Here is a 17636-nt window from a genome sequence, read left to right on the forward strand (position 1 = left end):
CAAGAGAGAACCGCGTCCGACACTTTCCAACAGTTCCTCACCGGAAGTAACCAACGGAGCTTTAGCCATAAATCCCACCCCCAAGAGCGCTTCCGCAGCCTCTCTAGGAATCCCGGAGGTCCTCGCAGCGGCAGCGGGAGGGTGGAGCTACTCCTGGGCCCGCCCCCTTGCGGGGCTGGCCAATCAGCGAGCCGCAAGCAAGCGGCTACTCGAGCCAGGGGAAAACAGAGCCGCTCTATTTCCCACCCCCAAAACCATAGCTTGCACTTTGCCCCGCCCCTGGGTGGGGCAGGGTCCACACTCTCGCATCTGATTGGTCCAGCTCAACCCCACCCCCTACCCCCCCAACACTCTGGACTTGAAGTAGGACTGCACCTTGCTATTAGCGGGTAACTTTTGGGCCGGAATTCCATCACAGCCAGGTCACTTTTCCAAATACACCCAAAGACATCCTTTACTGCCCGAGTGGCCAGAGACTACATCTCCCAAGAAGCCTCGCGCGAGCAGCACAGTCCACCCAATATGGCTGCAGCTCTCCTTGGTCTCCTGGGTTTATTAAATGATGCAGGGACAGCTTGATAAAGGCTCGTCCTACTAAGCCTGACGAATTCGATCTCTGGGTTCGAGACACCCAAAAGTTGTCCTTTAACTTTCACAAGTCGCTGTGTGTAATCCCATCCTCCTAGGCATTAGGAAAATAATAATAAGAATAAGAATAATAAGAATATAGAACATAAATTAGAAATAGATGCAAGGGGTGGGGGGTATGCCTATCTATCCTCTTTTCCTGATTGGAAGGCTGAAGGATACACCAGGAGCCTGACAGCTTGCCGGCTGAGTTGAAACCACACTTAGAAGAAGGGTTTTTTTGTTTAAATCCTGTTACCCTAAACCGTAAAACTCCATTTTTAGTAATCTGTTGTGTTTTTGTGTTTTTGTTTTTTGTTTGTTTGTTTTTGAGACAAGGTTTCTCTGTGTAGCTCTGGCTTTCCTGGACTCGCTTTGTAGACCAGGCTGGCCTCAAACTCACAGAGCCTCAGGAACTTATTCTTAATTACAAATAGAAATCTTAAACTTACAAGGACTTAGCACAGGACAAACAGGAACATATTCTTTAACTACAAACAGCAACTTTAACCTGCACAGGACAAACAAGGATTTATTTATTTATTTATTTATTTTAAAAAATATTTATTATTTGTACATATTCTGCTCGCATGTAAGCCTGCCCACCAGAAGAGGGCACCAGATCTTATTGTAGATGGTTGTGAGCTGCCATGTGGTTGCTGGGAATTGAACTCAGGACCTTTGGAAGAACAGACAGTGCTCTTAACCTCTGAGCCATCTCTCCAGCCCTGGGAATTTATTTTTAAATGTCTTAGCTGCAAACGGAATCCTTAGCCTACAAGGTATATTGTTCCTGTTTTGTTTTCACACCAGATGATCTCGGTGCTTACAGGTCAGTAACTGTAGTTCTAGGGTGTCTGGTGCCCTCTTTTGGCCTCTGTATAAACTGTAACATGTGAATTAGAAATAATCTTGCTCAGACTTTTTTTTTTCTTCTTCTTCTTCGAGATAGGGTCTCACTATGTAGCTCTGGCTAGCCTAAAACTCATCATGTTAGACCAGGTTGGCCTCAAATTCACAGTGCTCCACCTGCCTCTAGCTCCTGAGTTCTGAAATTAAAAGTTAGTACCACTAGCCACGTGTCACCTTTTTTTTTTTTCCTTTAAAGTTGTTTTTAAACATATGTGAGAGTTTTGCCTGCGTTGTTTCTATGCATCACAAGAGGGCGTCAGATCTCTTGGGATTGGAGTTAAGTGTCAGAATTAAATGTCAGTACTCTAGAATAACAATAAACCTTTGAATATATATATTTATTTACTTAGGCAGGTGATGGTGATGCCTTTAATCCCAGCACTTGGAACGCAGAGGCAGGCAGATTTCTGTGAGTTCAAAGCCAGCCTGGTCTACAGAGCTAGCTAAGAATAGCCAAGGCTACACAAAAAAATCCTGTCTCTATAAACAACTTTACAAATTAATTAAATGTGTGTGTGTGTGTGTGTGTGTGTGTGTGTGTGTGTGTGTGTGTATTTGTTTGGCCGGCATGTAGATATCTCCACCATATTGTGGGATCAGGGAATCGAACCCAGATCCCCAAATCCAAATCTACTGTAAGAGCAGCTGAGCCATCTCTCCAGCACACCTCCTATTTATTTATTTACTTTTGATTTTTTTCCAAGGCAGGGTTTCTTTGTGTAGCCCCCACCCCCACCCGTTTTATATATAGTATAAATAATTATATATAAAATTTAAATTTTATTTAATTTATTCTCAATTGTTATCTCCACTTGTATCATCCTGTTCCTCCCTCTTTCACCCTATTCCCCTCCCCTAGGTCTGTGACAGAAGGGGACCTCCTCCCCCACCATATGGTCACAGTCTATCATTGATGCAAAAATACTCAATATAAATTTTTTTTAAAGGACGTGGCCGGGAGACGTTCTTTCCAGGTCAATGAGGAAGGCGAACCATTGAGACGCATCTTAGTCCTCCAGGGAGTAGAGAGACCTTGAAAAGACAGCAGCGGGCGGTGCCGGGGGCGGGGCAGTGACGCACTTCCGGCCTGATTTGTGTGCTTTTTGTTTTTTGTTTTTTTTTTCTTCTGTCACCGGCTAAAGTGAGAAGTAAAGGCGATGGGGCCGGGTGTGCCGCGTCGACAGTGACCTGCTCGGGGCCTCGTTTTCGGGAGAGGGTAGCAGTACGCCCCGGCTTCAGGAAAGGACCGCGAGGCCGTTAGGTTTTGCTCTTCGTGTTGGACGGTCCGTAGGCTCCAATGGCTGCGGGCTCTGTGGCCGCCGCGCCATCTCTCGGGCCCCGGCCGTGTACGGTGAAAGTGGAGGAGGACGCCCCCGGGAGTCAGGAGTGCTCCGGATCCGGGGATTGGCAGAACCCCGAAGCTTCTCGCCAACAGTTCAGGCAGTTGCGCTACCAGGAAGTGGCCGGGCCTGAGGAGGCGCTGAGCCGCCTTTGGGAGCTGTGCCGGCGCTGGCTGAGGCCCGAGCTGCGCTCCAAGGAGCAGATCCTGGAGCTGCTGGTGCTGGAGCAGTTCCTCACCATCCTGCCGCAGGAGCTCCAGGCCTGCGTGCGGGACCACTGCCCCGAAAGCGGGGAGGAGGCTGCGGCCTTGGCGCGGACTCTGCAGAGAGCCCTGGACCGGGCCTCCCAACCGGTGAGATGCGCGCGGGCTCTAGGTGGTGCCGGAGACATGGTTTACCGTTCCAGTCCCTGGGCTGCTCGTGGCAGAGGTTGAGTTCAGTTTCCCCCACACCCGTGGACGGTGGCACCCACCCACCTGTAACTCTACTCTCAGGGGCATCTGAGTCACGCGCGCGCGCACACAGACACACACATACACACGGGGGTGGGTGGGTGGGAGGGCCCAAATGTGCCTTTTGAAATACAATCTACAATTTTTTTTTTTTGGTTTTTCGAGACAGGGTTTCTCTGTGTAGCCTTGGCTGCCCTGGACTCACTTTGTAGACCAGGCTGGCCTCGAACTAACAGCGATGATCCACCTGCCTCTGCCTCCTGAGTGCTGAGATTAAAGGCAGGCGCCACCACCAAGCCCGGCACAATCTACAACCTTTTTTTTTTTTTTTTTTTTTTTTTTAACATTTTCACGTGCATGACTGTGTTTGTGTGACTATATGCCACATGCGTGGGAGTGTTCAAACAGCACAGAACAGGACGTAGGATCCCTGAAACTGGAGTCACAGGCTGTTGTAAGCTGCCTGATGTGGGTGCTGCAGGCTGAACTCAGTCTTCCTGGAAGCGCAGGAAGCACTCTTAACTTCTCATTCATCTCTCCAGCTCCTGAAGTTAATCTTGAAATATTTTCCATATCCTCCCTCAAAATCCCATTTCGTATTTTAGCCATGGCACAGGCAGTTTTTCCACCTGAGCACCATGGACGGTTGTGCTAATACTTAGTCTGGGGGGCATACAGTCAAACATGTCAGATTTTGGGATCTCAGATTAGGAAAATGCTGGAGCACCCATTTTATCCCTGACTGAACTGTGAGAAGTCTGAAATTGTGAGCAGGTTTGTTCACAAGCATTTTAGATACAGGGAACTTAGCCATCGTCAGCATGCACGTGTTAGCCATGTACATGGACATACCGTGTTTAGTCAGTTTGCCACTGTGACAGGTACCCAAGACAACGTAAGGAACACAAGATTCGCTGTGATCCAGGGGTTTAGAAGTTAACGAGTCGTGCTGGAGCGATAGCTCAGTGGTTAAGAGCGCCGCCTGCTCTTCCAGAGGTCCTGAGTTCAATTCCCAGCAACCACATGGTGGCTCAGAAAAACCACCTATAATGTGATCTGATGCCCTCCTCTGCAGATAAAGCACTCATATACAATAAATAAATAAAATTTAAAAAAAGAAGAAGAAGTTAACGAGTCCACAGTTGGCTGGATTCATTGTTTCTGGGTTTGAGGTAAGGCAGAGCACCATCACAATAGGCAGCAGATATATTCACTTCCTAGTACTGAGAAAGCAGAGCTGGGATGCAGAAAGAGGTCTAGGCGAGCTAAAGCTCCCAGGGACACTCCCCTGCATCTGCATCCTCTACCTAGGCTGCCCTAGAACAACTCACTATGCAGGGAGAAGAGGATGACCCTAGAATTTCTGATCTTTCTGCCTCCACCTATTGAGCTCTGGGATTACAAGTGTTTGCTGTCATATCTAGCTTATATGCTGCTGGGAATAGAGCTCTGCTTCCTGCATGCCAGGCAGTGCTCTTGAACTGAGCCACATCCCAGCTCCAGTTTCCATCTTGATAAGTCACAGTGATAGAACTCAGATATTTTGCTCACACCTTAAACTGTCATAGCTGATCCACAGAAAGCCTTTCCAAGGTTAGAGGAGGATATGGCCTTCTAGAGAGCATGGTGTGTGCCAAGAGCAGCATGCGGGAAGGGCTTAATTTTGGGTGAAGGTTTAGGAAGAGCTACAGTCTGAGGTCAGGACGACATGACAGGGGTGTGGCCGGTCACCTGTTGCACAGTTAGTAGTGAGAAGGAGGTGAATGCGAGTGCTCTCCTTGCCTGTTCATTCAGTGCAGTGCGTCAGCCTGTCTGGGTTGACCTTCCCTCCACCGTCAAAGCTATCTGGAAATGCTCACAAGGCTTAGTCTAAATCCAGTCACCTTGGGAGTGAAGATTTGGGCCCAGTCACTCAGCATCTGTGGCTGTTACCTGACACACACTAGCTCCTCACTCCCCCTTAGACTAGTGCTCATGTGTGCCAAATGGAGATCTTGTGCTGTTCTTTTTTTTTTTTTTTTTTTAATTACTTATTATGTACACAGTCCTCTGCCTGCATGTACACCCGCAGGCCAGAAGAGGGCATCAGATTACATTATAGATGGTGTGAGGTGGTGTGAGCCACCACGTGGTTGCTGGGAATTGAACTCAGGAGCTCTGGAGGGGCAGACAGTGAGTGAGTGTGCTTAACCGCTGAGCCATCTCTCCAGCCTGATGTTGCGCTGCTCTAGGGCATCCTGACCTTCAAGGATGTGGCTGCATCCCTGACCTGGGAAGAGTGGGAGCAGCTGGCTGCCGCTCGGAAAGGTTTCTGCAGAGAGAGCATAGAGGACTCTGGGAGCCCAGTTGTGCCCGGTAAGTGTTGTTCTCTGGTGAGTTGAAGTCCATGTGGCTCATGTCGGGTAGCTGCTCTTGATTCAAAGAACTGTGACAAAGTTCTCAAGACCAGGCCACTGCAACAAGTCAAGGCAGGATGCTAAGAGCAGGCCTGCTCACTTCACAGCCAAGGAGAAACAGCAGCAACCATGAAGGATGCTGGTTGCAGGCTGCCTTAGCCTCAGCTAGCATTCCTTTTATTTTTATTTTTTTATGATTTATTTATTTATTACTTATACAGTATTTGACCTACATGTAATGCCTGCAGGCCAGAAGAGGGCACCAGATCTCATTATAGATGGTTGTGAGCCACCATGTGGGTGCTGGGAATTGAACTCAGGACCTTTGGGAGACCAGCCTGTGCTCTTAACCTCTGAGCCATCTCTCCAGCCCCATTAGCATTCCTTTTTAAACAACAGGTAGTTTTTTTTTTTAAATCATTTCATCTTTAATCTAATTTGTGTTGTGTGCGTGCCTGTGCCACTGTGTGTGTGTAGATCAGAAGACACCCTGTGAGGGGAAGATTTTCTTCTTCCACTGCGTGTAGCCTGAGGATCATGAGACTTAAGCTGTCAGGCTTGCTGTAGGTACTTTTCCCCACTGAGTCATCCTGCCAGCCCCATCAGCGAGCTTTCTTTACAGTTCAGGACTAACTTGCTTAGGGATAGTATCTCCACAATGGCTTTGCCCTCCTCTATCAATTAAGAATCAAGGTAATTCCCCACAGAGGGCCCTCAGGCCGATTTGATCTAGGTAGTGCATCAGTTGTGACCACAGGCTGTGGTGGTTTGATAGGTATGGCCTCCATAGACTCATGTGTTTGAATGCTTGGCCATAGGGAGTGGCACTGTTAGGAGGCGTGGCCTTGTTGGAGGAGGTGTGTCACTGTAGAGGCGGGCTTTGAGGCTATATATGCTCAAGGTGTGCCAGTGTGCCAATCCCCATCTGCTGCCCGCTGACCTGGATGTAGAACTCTGCGCTCCTTCTCCAGCACCATGTCTGCCTGCACGCTGCCATGCTTCCCACCATGGTGATAATGAACCAAACCTCTGAACTGTAAGCCAGGCCCAATTAAGTGTAACTCTGGCTGGCCTGGAACTTACTGTGTAGACCAGGCCAGTTGAACTCACAGAGATCTACCTTGGCCTTCTGAATGCTGGGATCATGGATGTGTTCTATTACACCTGGTCTTTAATTTTTTTTTTCACTTGTTCTTTTTGTTTGTTTGTTTTTGTTTTTTGTTTTTTGAGGCAGAGTTTCTCTGTGTAACTCTGGCTGTCCTGGACTTGTTTTGTAGACCAGGCCAGCCTCGAACTCACAGAGATCCGCCTGCCTCTGCCTCCCAAGTAATGGAATTACAGGCTCTTTTACTTGTTCTTTGACACACACGCGCGCACACACACACACACACACACACACACACACACACACACACACACAATGGGCTTTGATTAGAATCAACCCCATTTCTCCCTTACCCTTTCCCACGCCCTCTGGAACCCTTCTTCCCAGTGTGCCTCTTTCATCCCCTCTCACTCCCTCTGGAGCTTTTCTTCCTAACATGCCTCCTCCTACGTTCAGGTTTATGGTGTTTTGTTTTATTTGGGTTTGCATGTGTGTGAGTGTAGACAGCATGGACACCTTAACAATGGCTACATCCGTGAAGACGAATCGCTCTGGCTCCCCCAGCACTGATTCATTACCAGTAGCTCCTCAGCTAGAGATGGGATCTCATGTGCCCTCTTGCCCGCAGGTGTTAGTGATGGTGAGTGTGCATGCAGCGTGGGTGTGTGTGTAGAGGCCAGACAGGAGGTCTGTCTGTCTGTCTGTCTGTCTGTCTATCTATCTATCTATCTATCTATCTATCTATTTTTTTGGATTTTAGACACAGAGTTTCTCTGTGTAGCCCTGGCTGTCCTGGACTCGATTTGTAGACCAGGCTGGCCTCAAACTCAGAGATCCATCTGCCTCTGCTTCCTAAGTGCTGGGATTAAAGGCGTGCACCACTGCGCTGCCCAGCTCAGAGGACTTTTTTTTTGTTTGTTTTTTGAGACAGGGTTTCTCTATGTACCCTTGGCTATCCTGGACTCACTTTGTAGACCAGGCTGGCCTCTGCCTCTCAAGTGCTGGAATTAAAGACATGCACCACCATACCCGGCTTCAGATGACAATTTTCATAAAGCTTCAATCAATCTTAGATTGACCGCCCACTGAGACCTCACATTCAGACATGGGAGTCACCAGCTGGGTCTATTATATCTCATCATGGGGAGACTGTCTTCTATTACTCTGTTCCACATTCATGAGATAAAGGCTACACATCCTTTCTATTTCTGCCTCTCAGTATAGTGATGTGTAGCAGTGCAATGGAACCAGGGAAGACTGCTTTGGTAGCTGTAGGTCCACGTACAAAGGAACACTGCTTGCTCGTACAGGCATAGTGCACACCCGATGGGCTCATTGTGTTTCACGTAAGGAGTCTGGTAACACTCAGGAGCCAGTTAGAGGCACTTTCTCTACCAGCACGACTATTCCTGTTACGTAGCAGTGAGGTAACAGTAGCTTTTATTTCCATGTTTCAGGTGTGGAAACTAGAGCTGTGAACACTGACTTGATTCCAAAGCAAGAAATTTTCAAGGAGGAGGAGCCACAGGCATTGTTACAAGAAGCGTCCCCGGGAAAGGGCCCACTAGTTACCAAGTGTGGTGACAGCTTTGAGGACTGGGAAGAAAAGCTGCCAAAAGATGCTGTAGTGCTGCAACTCCAGAGTTCTCCCGGAGAGCACGGGCCCACCTCCATCTTCCATCTCATGGGTGTGTCCAAGGAGGAAGGGGCTTCTAAAAATAATGAATTTGGAAACAGTGCCAGCTCTGCCCTTGTTCAGCACATCCAGACAGCAGAGAGGCTCGGTACCAATGGTGAATTTGGGGCCCACAAACAAGCCTTGGGAAGTGGGGAATGGTATACAGGGAAGCCTCACAAGTCTGTTGACAGTAGTCTGGGCCTTCCTGAGACCCAGAGACACGCCCATGAAGATAAGCGTTACAAATGTGAGAGCTGCGAGAAGAGATTCAGACAGCGCTCAGACCTCTTTAAACACCAGAGGACCCACACCGGTGAGAAGCCCTATCGGTGCCAAGAGTGTGGGAAAGGCTTCAGTCAGAGTGCTGCCCTTGTGAAACACCAGCGGACGCACACAGGCGAGAAGCCATACGCGTGCCCGGAATGCGGGGAGTGCTTCAGGCAGAGCTCACATCTCAGTCGGCACCAGAGAACCCACGCCAGGGAGAGGTGCTGTCAGTGTGAGGAGTGCGGGGAGACCTTGCATCCTTCCAGTCTTCCCAGACATCAGAGACTCCACAAAGGGGAGAGGCCGTATAAATGTGAGGACTGTGAGAAGAGCTTCAAACAGCGCTCAGACCTCTTCAAACATCAGAGAGTCCACACAGGAGAGAAGCCCTATGTGTGTTTTGTCTGTGGGAAGAGCTTCAGTCAGAGCGCAACCCTCATTAAACACCATAGAACTCACACGGGAGAAAAACCTTATAAATGTCTTCAGTGTGGTGAAAGATTTAGACAGAGTACACACCTTTTCCGACACCAAAGAATCCACCGAAATACAGTCTCCTAGCTTTCCTATGGCTCTGCATGCTCTATGTGGTGGTCTGTACTGTTGCTATTTTTGTGAAAAGGTCTCACTGTAGAACTGGTAGTGGTTGTACAGACCAGCCTGCCTCTGCCCTCACCTCCTGAGCCCTGAGATCAAAAGTGTGCGCCACCACAGCCATCGTGACTTGCATTTTGATTACTCAGTTGTTTCTTTGTCCAGAAACTACATTCTTTGTCATTGGGAATATTTCAGTCACTCATAAATAGATTCCCTTGGGCCTCTCACACAAGACAGGTTAGATTTGATTTGAGCCTTTTTGTTTGTTTGGTTTTAAAGATTTATTTTATTTATTATTATTATTATGTGTATAGTGCTCTGCCTGCATATATACCTGCAGGCCAGAAGAGGGCATCAGATCATATTATAGATGGTTGTAAGTCACTATGTGTTCACTGGGAATTGAATTTAGAATCTCTAGAAGAGCAGTCAGTGCTCTTAACCGCTGAGCCATCTCTCCAGACCCTGTTTGTTTGTTGAGACAGGGCCTCCCTGTGCCGCTCTGGCTGTCTTGGAACACACTATGTATGCAGACCAAGCTAGCCTGGAACTCACAGATCCATCTCCCTCTGCTGGGATTAAAGGCTTGCGCCACCATGGCCTGGCTTGATTTGAAACTTAATACATGGTTTTACTAAGAATTCCGTGGAGCCAGGTATTGTAGCACACTCCTTTAGTGCCAGCACTTGGGGGAGCAGCAGGCAGATGAACTCAGAGTTCAAGGCCAACTTGGGCTACAAAGGGAGTTCTAAGGCAGACAGAGCTACACAGAGAAGCTCTGTTTTGAAAAAGGAATCGATGGGCTCAGCAGGTAAAGGAGCTTGCCGTGTAAGCCTAGCTACCTGAGTTTGATCCCTGGAGCTTCCAGGTGGACAGAAACTGACTCCACAGACCTCTATACATAAAAACACATCAAGCAAGCATTTACTTCAGCAAAATAAAAAAAATTTTTTTTTTGTCAAAAAACAAAACAAAACATATCAAGCACACATTCACACACTAATACACATTTACTGGGGTACATACATACTGTGCATGTAGAAGTCAGATGAAAGCTGGCTCGCTTCTACCAACCTGTAGACTCCAGGTCATTAGGCTTGGCAGCAAGTGTCTTTACCCACTGAGACATCTTGTTGGCCCAATAATTGTTTCAAATTATACCCACATACACACTCACAAAGGCAGCGGAGGAATGAGTAAATAGCTTTCGAAAAGATGAAGTGGTACCTGTTTGAGAGGGTGAAGAGCCAGGCGTGGTGGTGCACGCCTTAGTCCCAGTGCTTGGGAGGCAGAGGCAGCGGATTGCTGTGAGTTCAAGGCCAGTATGGTCTACAAAGCAAGTCCACGAAAGTCAAGGCTACACAGAGAAACCCTATCTCGAAACCTCCCCCCTCAAAAAAAAAAAAAAAGAGTAAGGGTTAAAGAGCAGGAATGATGGTGGCTCTGTATTTAAGGTGACAAATACTGCTCTTTCTTTGTATGTTTTTATATTTTAAGACAGGGTTTCTCTGTCCTGAACTTACTTTGTAGACCAGGCTGGCCTCAAATTCACAGAGATCTTCCTGCCTCTGCCTCCCAAGTATGCCATCATGCCTGGCTCTAAATAAATATATATTTTTTTAAATGCCCCAAAGCCTGGACGTGGTTCTATTTTGCTTTGAAGCCTTATTACGGGAGTAATCCCTAGGGCTGGAAGATCATACTGTGTACCAAGATTAAAGCAGTGGCCTCAAAAGCTGGGCGTGGTGGTACATCTCTTTAATCCAGCCCAGGCTGGTTTCAAATTCACAGTGATCATCTGCCTAAGGCTCTCAAATCCTGGGATTACTGCAGTGTACCACTCTATCCAGCTTTCCCATAAGACTAAACCTGTAAATGGCTGGAAGGTGGCCTTTAATTGTGTGACAACAAGTCTAAGCAGAAGTCACATAATGAAGTAAATAGGACCCTTGAAGCAGACTCTTCCTGTCGTCTACCCCCCAGCCAGGGTTTCTATGTGTAGCCCTGGCTGGCCTTGAACTCAAGAGATCCACTTGCCTCTGACTCCCTGGGATCAAAGGAATGCACTACCACTGTCCCACTCTCTCTTGCTCGCTAAGATCCTGAAAAGGCGAAAACATTCAGAGCTGAACCTCTGCTACTGGATCTACACTGTCCTCTAAATACAGGCAGACTGAACCATTTTGAGAAGACGCAGGGTTTGGTAGTAAACATCTGTACTCCTAGCACTCGGGAGACAGAGGCAGGTGGATTGACGTAAGTTCAAGGCCAGCCTGGTCTACAAAGTGAGTCCATGACAGCCAGGGCTACACAGAGACCCTGTCTTGGAAAACCAAAAAATAAAAAACGAAAAATAAAGGTCACTTTCAGTCTGTTCAAGGATATTTGTCACCAAGCTCCCCCATGAAGTAGTTCTAAGTGGAAAAACATCCTGCTCTCTTCCCCATCCCACACTTGGAATCAAAACAAAACAGGTTTATCTCCCCTACAAAAAACCGTTCAACTTTATATCATGGAGTGGTCATGTCAGTCTATACAGGTAGGGCAGAATTACAGTACACAATTACACATGTAATTGCGACACGAGTTGCTAGGGCTTAAGTTTGACAGCAACCTAGAACACACACCGATTTCCAGCCAAGCGTCTGTGATTTCATACAGTCTTGCTGTATCCCAGGCTGGCAAAGAGAATGGTCTGTGGCTATATATGGGAGCCCGGTTTAGGCTGCTGCGACACGCCTTGAACCGAAGCCTTCTGTATTTGGGTCAGATAAACTACAAACTTTAGATGAACTTAAGCAGTTGTTAACTGTGGAGGCATCTTTGCAACTATCATGGAAAACACTTGAGTGGAATTTCAGAAGGGTTTGGGGTCCAAGCCCAGTGAATACAAAGTAAAAGGAATTGCGCAGGGTTATTTAAAAAGGGGGGCAGTGGTTTGGGAAGTTAGCTCAGTGGTAAAGCGCAAGGCCCTGGGTTCGGTCTTCAGCTCTGGGGGGAAAAAGAGGGGAGGGGCAGCGGCGCTCTGGAGGGATGGCTCAGCACTGAGGGCTCTTCCAAAGGTCCTGAGTTCAATTCCCAGCAACCACAAGGTGGCTCACAGCCATCTAGAATGTGATCCAGTGCCCTGTTCTGGTCTGCTGGCTCACATCCTGGTCAAATACTGTATAAATAATAAATAAATAAATCTTTTTAAAAAATGTTCCCTTAATCGAGTCTTCCCTGCTTTTCTTTCTTTTTAGCCTTGGGAATGGATCCAGAGCATTAAGCACTCAGGGACTGAGCCACACACCTAACCCTAACCCCTCTTGTTTCTCTTAACAGTTCCAAATGTACAAAGCCGGGCGTGGTGGCTCATGCCTATAATCCCAGCACTCGGGAGGCAGAGGCAGGTGGATCGCTGTGAGTTCGAGGCCAGCCTGGTCTACAAACCGGGTCCAGGACAGCCAAGGCTACACAGAGAGACCCTGTCTCGAAAAACCAAAACCAAAAACAAAAAACAAACAAAAAAAACCAGTTCCAAATGTACAAAGCGAAAGTCAGAATGTCCCTTTTGTCCTTTTCTTCTGTCTGGGATACGCCCCAAAATACAGGGTCCGCGGGGGACTTTACTTTTAAGGCGCTGACCTCTCCTTCCAGGAACATCTTGAGTCCCTCCCGCTACCTAAGAGGTGACCTGCTTCCCGTGAGTCTTTGCGCGCAGAGTCCGCCGGGTGCGTGCTCCCTTCCCAGCAGCCCTCGCGCGCGCGGCTGGGTTTTGCCAACACCAGGACTGCAAGATGGCGTCGCTCGGTGAGTTCTTGGCTATTCCCAGGCCGCGGGTTTGGAAGCCCGAGTCGGGCACAGGATCCAGGGCCACAGGGAGGTGGGAAAGAACTGCCATTCGACCCGGGACTTCACCGCGGCTTCCAGGTCTGCACATGCGTGGCCGGGAACCATTCGTCCCCGGCTCTCCGCGGAGGACTAAGCTACTGCTTTTTTCTTCTGCAACACGGGCGGGGGCACTTGAACATTGACCTACCGTAGCCCCCGTGCTTCCCGGAGCTGAGGTTCAAATTAAGGTCACGGCGTAGCAGCAGGTGCTGAGGATGGTTCCAGACACAGTGTGTTACATACGCGTGGATTGAATAAGCCTGCTGAGATGACGTGACCTGTTCAAGGTCACAAATCCTGAGAGAGCCTAGTTGGGTGTTCAGACCTAGGTTGGCGGGCCGCATGGTAAATGAGATTATTTCGCAAAGATGACCTTGTGACAGACACGCAGGTGTTCCCGTAACACGTGCGTGTAAATCTTTACACTCATTCACTGTGCGCTGTTGGGATTACATATTGTGTGTATAATATGTACATATGTGTCTAGGTGTCGTCATGGGAGGTCTGGGGCTTGTGTGTTGATTAGAGGACCGCTTTGAGGAATGGGCGTCTCCTTCCAATAGTCAGCCTAGCCGGTTCACGTTGCCCATCTCCTCCTTTTGAGGCAGGATTTCTCCATGTAGCCCCCCCAGGTTGGCTTGAAGGTGCAGCCACAGCCCTCCTGTACTTTTCTCAGAGCGTTTAGGATTCCAGTCTTGGGCCACCATACACAGCCTTTTTCTGTGTTCTTTATCTCATCCGGGGAAGCTAAAAATGGACTGTGAAGAAGATGGGTTTTGTTTTTGTTTTTTTGAGACAGTGTTTCTCTGTGTAACTGCTCTGGCTGTCTTGGAACTCCCTCTGTAGAGCAGGCTGGACCGGAACTCCCAGAGATCGCCTGCCTCGGCCTCCGGAGTGCTGGGATTAAAGGTGTGCGCCACCCAGCCCAACACCTAAGATAGGGTTTCTCTGTGTAGCCTTGGCTGTCCTGCAACTCGCTCTGTAGACCAGGCTGGCTCCGAACTCATAGAGATCCACCTGCCTCCGCCTCCCAAGTGCTGGGATTAAAGGTGTGTGCTGCCACCGCCCGACCTAATTGCAATTTTCAATTGATTAAGTTATTTCTTTAATTTGCATTCTCATTGCAGCTTCCCTTCCCACCTTCCTCTTTCCAATCCCTTCCTCTCACCATTCCCATCCATCCCTCCCCTTCTTCTTAGAAAAGGGGAGGCCTCCCATGGATCTCAGCCAGCTTTGGCATATCTAGTTGCAGTAAGGTTTGGCGCATTTTGTTCTATTGAGGGTAGACAAGGCAGCCTGGTTAGGGAGGAGGGACCATAGTCAGGCAGTGTCGTCAGAGACGGCCTCCGCTCCTGCTTTAGGAGTCGCCCGTGAAGACCCAGCTACACACCTGTCCTAAGTCTGTGTCATGCATGCTCTCTGGTTGGCAGTTCCATCTCTCTGACCCCGATGGGCCCAGGTTAGTTGATTCTGGAGATTTTCTTGTGGTGTCCCTTGACTCTTCTGCCTCCCTCAATCCTTCCTCCCCATGTTGATTTTATTTAAGTGAGGGAAATAACAGTTACTAGTAGCATTGAAGATTTGGAAGATTTGGGAGTGGGGGTGTCATCTGGGGCCAGAGAGATGGCTCAATGGTGAAGAGCAGTTTCTGCTCCTGCAGAGACCCCGAGTTTGGCTCACAGCTCCCACGTGGTGGCTTATATTCATCTGTAATCCATGGCATCTGGTGCCTTCCTCTGACCTTTGTAGGTCAGGCACGAGGATGGTGCACATACGTACATGCAGGCAAAATACTCGGGTACATATAATAAAAATAAATAAAATTCTAAAAAATTTGTATTTTATATACATTGGTGTTTTGCTTGCATGTGTGTCTGTGTGAATGCCCTGGATCAGGAGTTATAGTTGTCAGCGGCCATGTGGGTACTGGGAGTTGAATCCCCAGTCATCCTCTGAAAGAATAGTCAGTGCTCTTACCCAATGAGCCATCTCTCCAGCCCCCAAAAATAAATCTTTAAAGTAAATCACTAAGACAAATGTTGTGGGTTTTTATTTTTTGAGACATAGTTTTGTAGTTCACTCTTCAGCATCTTGCTGTGTCCACACCTCCCAAGAGCCAGGATTATAGGTGTGTGCCACCATGCTTGGCGTAAGTGTTGGCTTTATAGTGCTCTATGCTGCTCTCCATTTGTTACTCTCTTGCGGTCCGCAGCTCTTTCTTTACAGCCACTCTCCACAAGCTGTTAGACAGATTGTTCATGTATAAAGCTTTCTTTTTCTTTTACTTCTTATATGTATGGGTGCTTTTGCCTGCATATATGGCTAGTGCCAGAGAAGATCAGAAGGTGACTGGTTTACAGGCTGTTGTGTGTTGCTGGGAATTGAACCCAGGTCCTCCGAGCCATATCTCCAGTCCTTGCTGTTTAAAGCTTTTGCTAAGCAGCTCTATTATTACATAGGCTTGGGCCTACAATAGTGGCTTTAATGTGATTCATTTATTCACAATGTGATTCATACGCAGCATTTGTGGAAGAGTGCTGTGCTGCTGAAGGGTCTTTCAGTGCGTTTGTTTTTCTTTCAGTGCCACTGAAGGACAAGAAGCTCATGGAGGTTAAACTTGGAGAGCTGCCAAGCTGGATCCTGATGCGGAATTTTACCCCCAGTGGGATTGCAGGAGCCTTCCAGCGAGGTCAGTGTCTTATGGGCTTGAAGGCAAAGGCGGTGCTCGAGGCTTCAGGGCTCTTTTTGCTGTGAGTTAACCTGGGCGATCAGGGCCTTGCTGTTTAGAGATCCGCTGGATTTTCCTGTATTTGCATGAGCCTATGAAGGGCTGACTGTGGGCTATTTCCAAAGAACCAAACCAAACAACCCAGTCAGATCATTCTGTTTTTGTTTTGTTGTTGGTCTTAATATATAGCCATGGCGGGCATAAAACTTGTATACCGGGTTGGCTCTTTTTGGCTATGAGAGTCAGGCCTCAAATTCAGCATGTGACTGAGGATACTTGAGTTTGAGATCCTTCTGCCTCCATCTCACCTGGCTCATTTCCTTTATTTTCACTAACTAGAGTATGTTTGTAGCCTCCGGTGAGTGCATCTGGCTGCGTGTATTTAAGGCACTCAGTGCTGTCACGAAGGGCACAACCAACCTAGCTGGCTACAGTGAAGCAGCCCTTACTAGGGTGAGAATCTGGAGCTCAGGCTGGAGGTGGGGATGAAGTGGAGCAGAGACTAACAAGCTGAGCCAAAATTACAAGGTAAAAGCCAAAAGACCTACAGGGCAACTACAGTGTCCACCGTCATCAGTAAGTGCAGAGTAGATCGCCGGGAGAGGCCTAGGGATCTCACTGTGTGCTGTTAACATTCTTGACAATGAGCACCTTCTGTCGCAGGCTATGACCGGTACTACAACAAGTACATTAACGTTCGGAAAGGCAGCATCTCGGGGATCACCATGGTGCTGGCAGCCTATGTTGTTTTCAGCTACTGCATTTCTTACAAGGAACTTAGTAAGTACTCTGGCACGACCCAGCTTCCTGCTGCCAGGGAGGCTGGTGCTGGCTGGCAGGGCTAGCCACCTTGTCAGCAGCGGAGCTTTGGAAGGCTCCTTCTTACAGTACTGTGGAATGCATGGCATTGCCTTAAGCGGGGAGTTCATGAAAGAGAACTCAGGGGAAGTAAGGTAGGATTAGTCTAGAAGTTTAGTGCATGGGAACCATAGGATCACAAATGCTAAAAGTGGCCTCATTCGCCAATCAGCCAATGTGAAGACTGGCATCATCCAGTATTGACAGTGCTCTAACACTGTTCTCAGACTCAGGCCTGGGCAACACCTGCATAGCCATCTGATGTGGGTAGAAATTAGCTGGGTGGCAGGGCCTAAGTCACTTGAAAGAAACGTGTAGGAAGGATTCAAGTGATTGTGGTTTGTGCGTTCCTGTGGACACCTGGTAGGAGGCTGCTTTTCTTGCCTTTAGAACACGAGCGGCGACGGAAGTACCACTGAGGGGTCACCACGGAGGGCACTGCACGCCTGACAGCCCCGCCCATGAAGAATTCCACTGTGGCGGACGTTTCATATCCTGACAACTTGTGTCCAATAAAAGGTGACTGACTGGTTCGTTCATGCATTGCTTTGCCGGTGTTGTCCTTGTCGGGATTTGGGGACTTCCAACTGCCCAGAGGCCTCTCCCATCCTCTGCCATCAGCACTGTTGATGTGGCTGGCTGACACAACATGAACCATAGGCTCATAGGACGGTTTTCTTCTTTGGGACAGAGCCTACTAGACAGACCTACCTGGCTGGTCTCAAACTGAAGAGATCAGCCTGACCCTGCTTCCTTAAAGGTGTGCATAGGTGCTTTGTCTGAATGTGTGTGCCTGATACCCA

At 48.3% G+C, this 17636-nt stretch overlaps 2 protein-coding genes across 2 annotated transcripts; both read left to right on the forward strand.

Annotated features, from left to right (window-relative positions):
- The first annotated feature begins 2671 nt into the window (after positions 1 to 2671).
- On the forward strand, positions 2672 to 9434 carry Znf394 (zinc finger protein 394). Its single transcript, XM_051162886.1, has 3 exons — positions 2672 to 3232; positions 5563 to 5686; positions 8290 to 9434. The coding sequence occupies exons 1-3, from the start codon at positions 2837 to 2839 to the stop codon at positions 9336 to 9338; spliced, it is 1569 nt and encodes a 522-aa protein (XP_051018843.1). The 5' UTR covers positions 2672 to 2836; the 3' UTR covers positions 9339 to 9434.
- A 3607-nt stretch (positions 9435 to 13041) lies between these two features.
- Atp5mf (ATP synthase membrane subunit f) lies at positions 13042 to 17374 on the forward strand. Its single transcript, XM_051162913.1, has 4 exons — positions 13042 to 13166; positions 15829 to 15936; positions 16639 to 16755; positions 17224 to 17374. Exons 1-4 carry the CDS (start codon positions 13154 to 13156, stop codon positions 17250 to 17252), a joined length of 267 nt encoding a protein of 88 aa, XP_051018870.1. The 5' UTR covers positions 13042 to 13153; the 3' UTR covers positions 17253 to 17374.
- Positions 17375 to 17636: the final 262 nt, after the last annotated feature.

Source organism: Acomys russatus, chromosome 19 (genome assembly GCF_903995435.1).
Source record: "Acomys russatus chromosome 19, mAcoRus1.1, whole genome shotgun sequence".
NCBI classification, from domain to species: domain Eukaryota; kingdom Metazoa; phylum Chordata; class Mammalia; order Rodentia; family Muridae; genus Acomys; species Acomys russatus.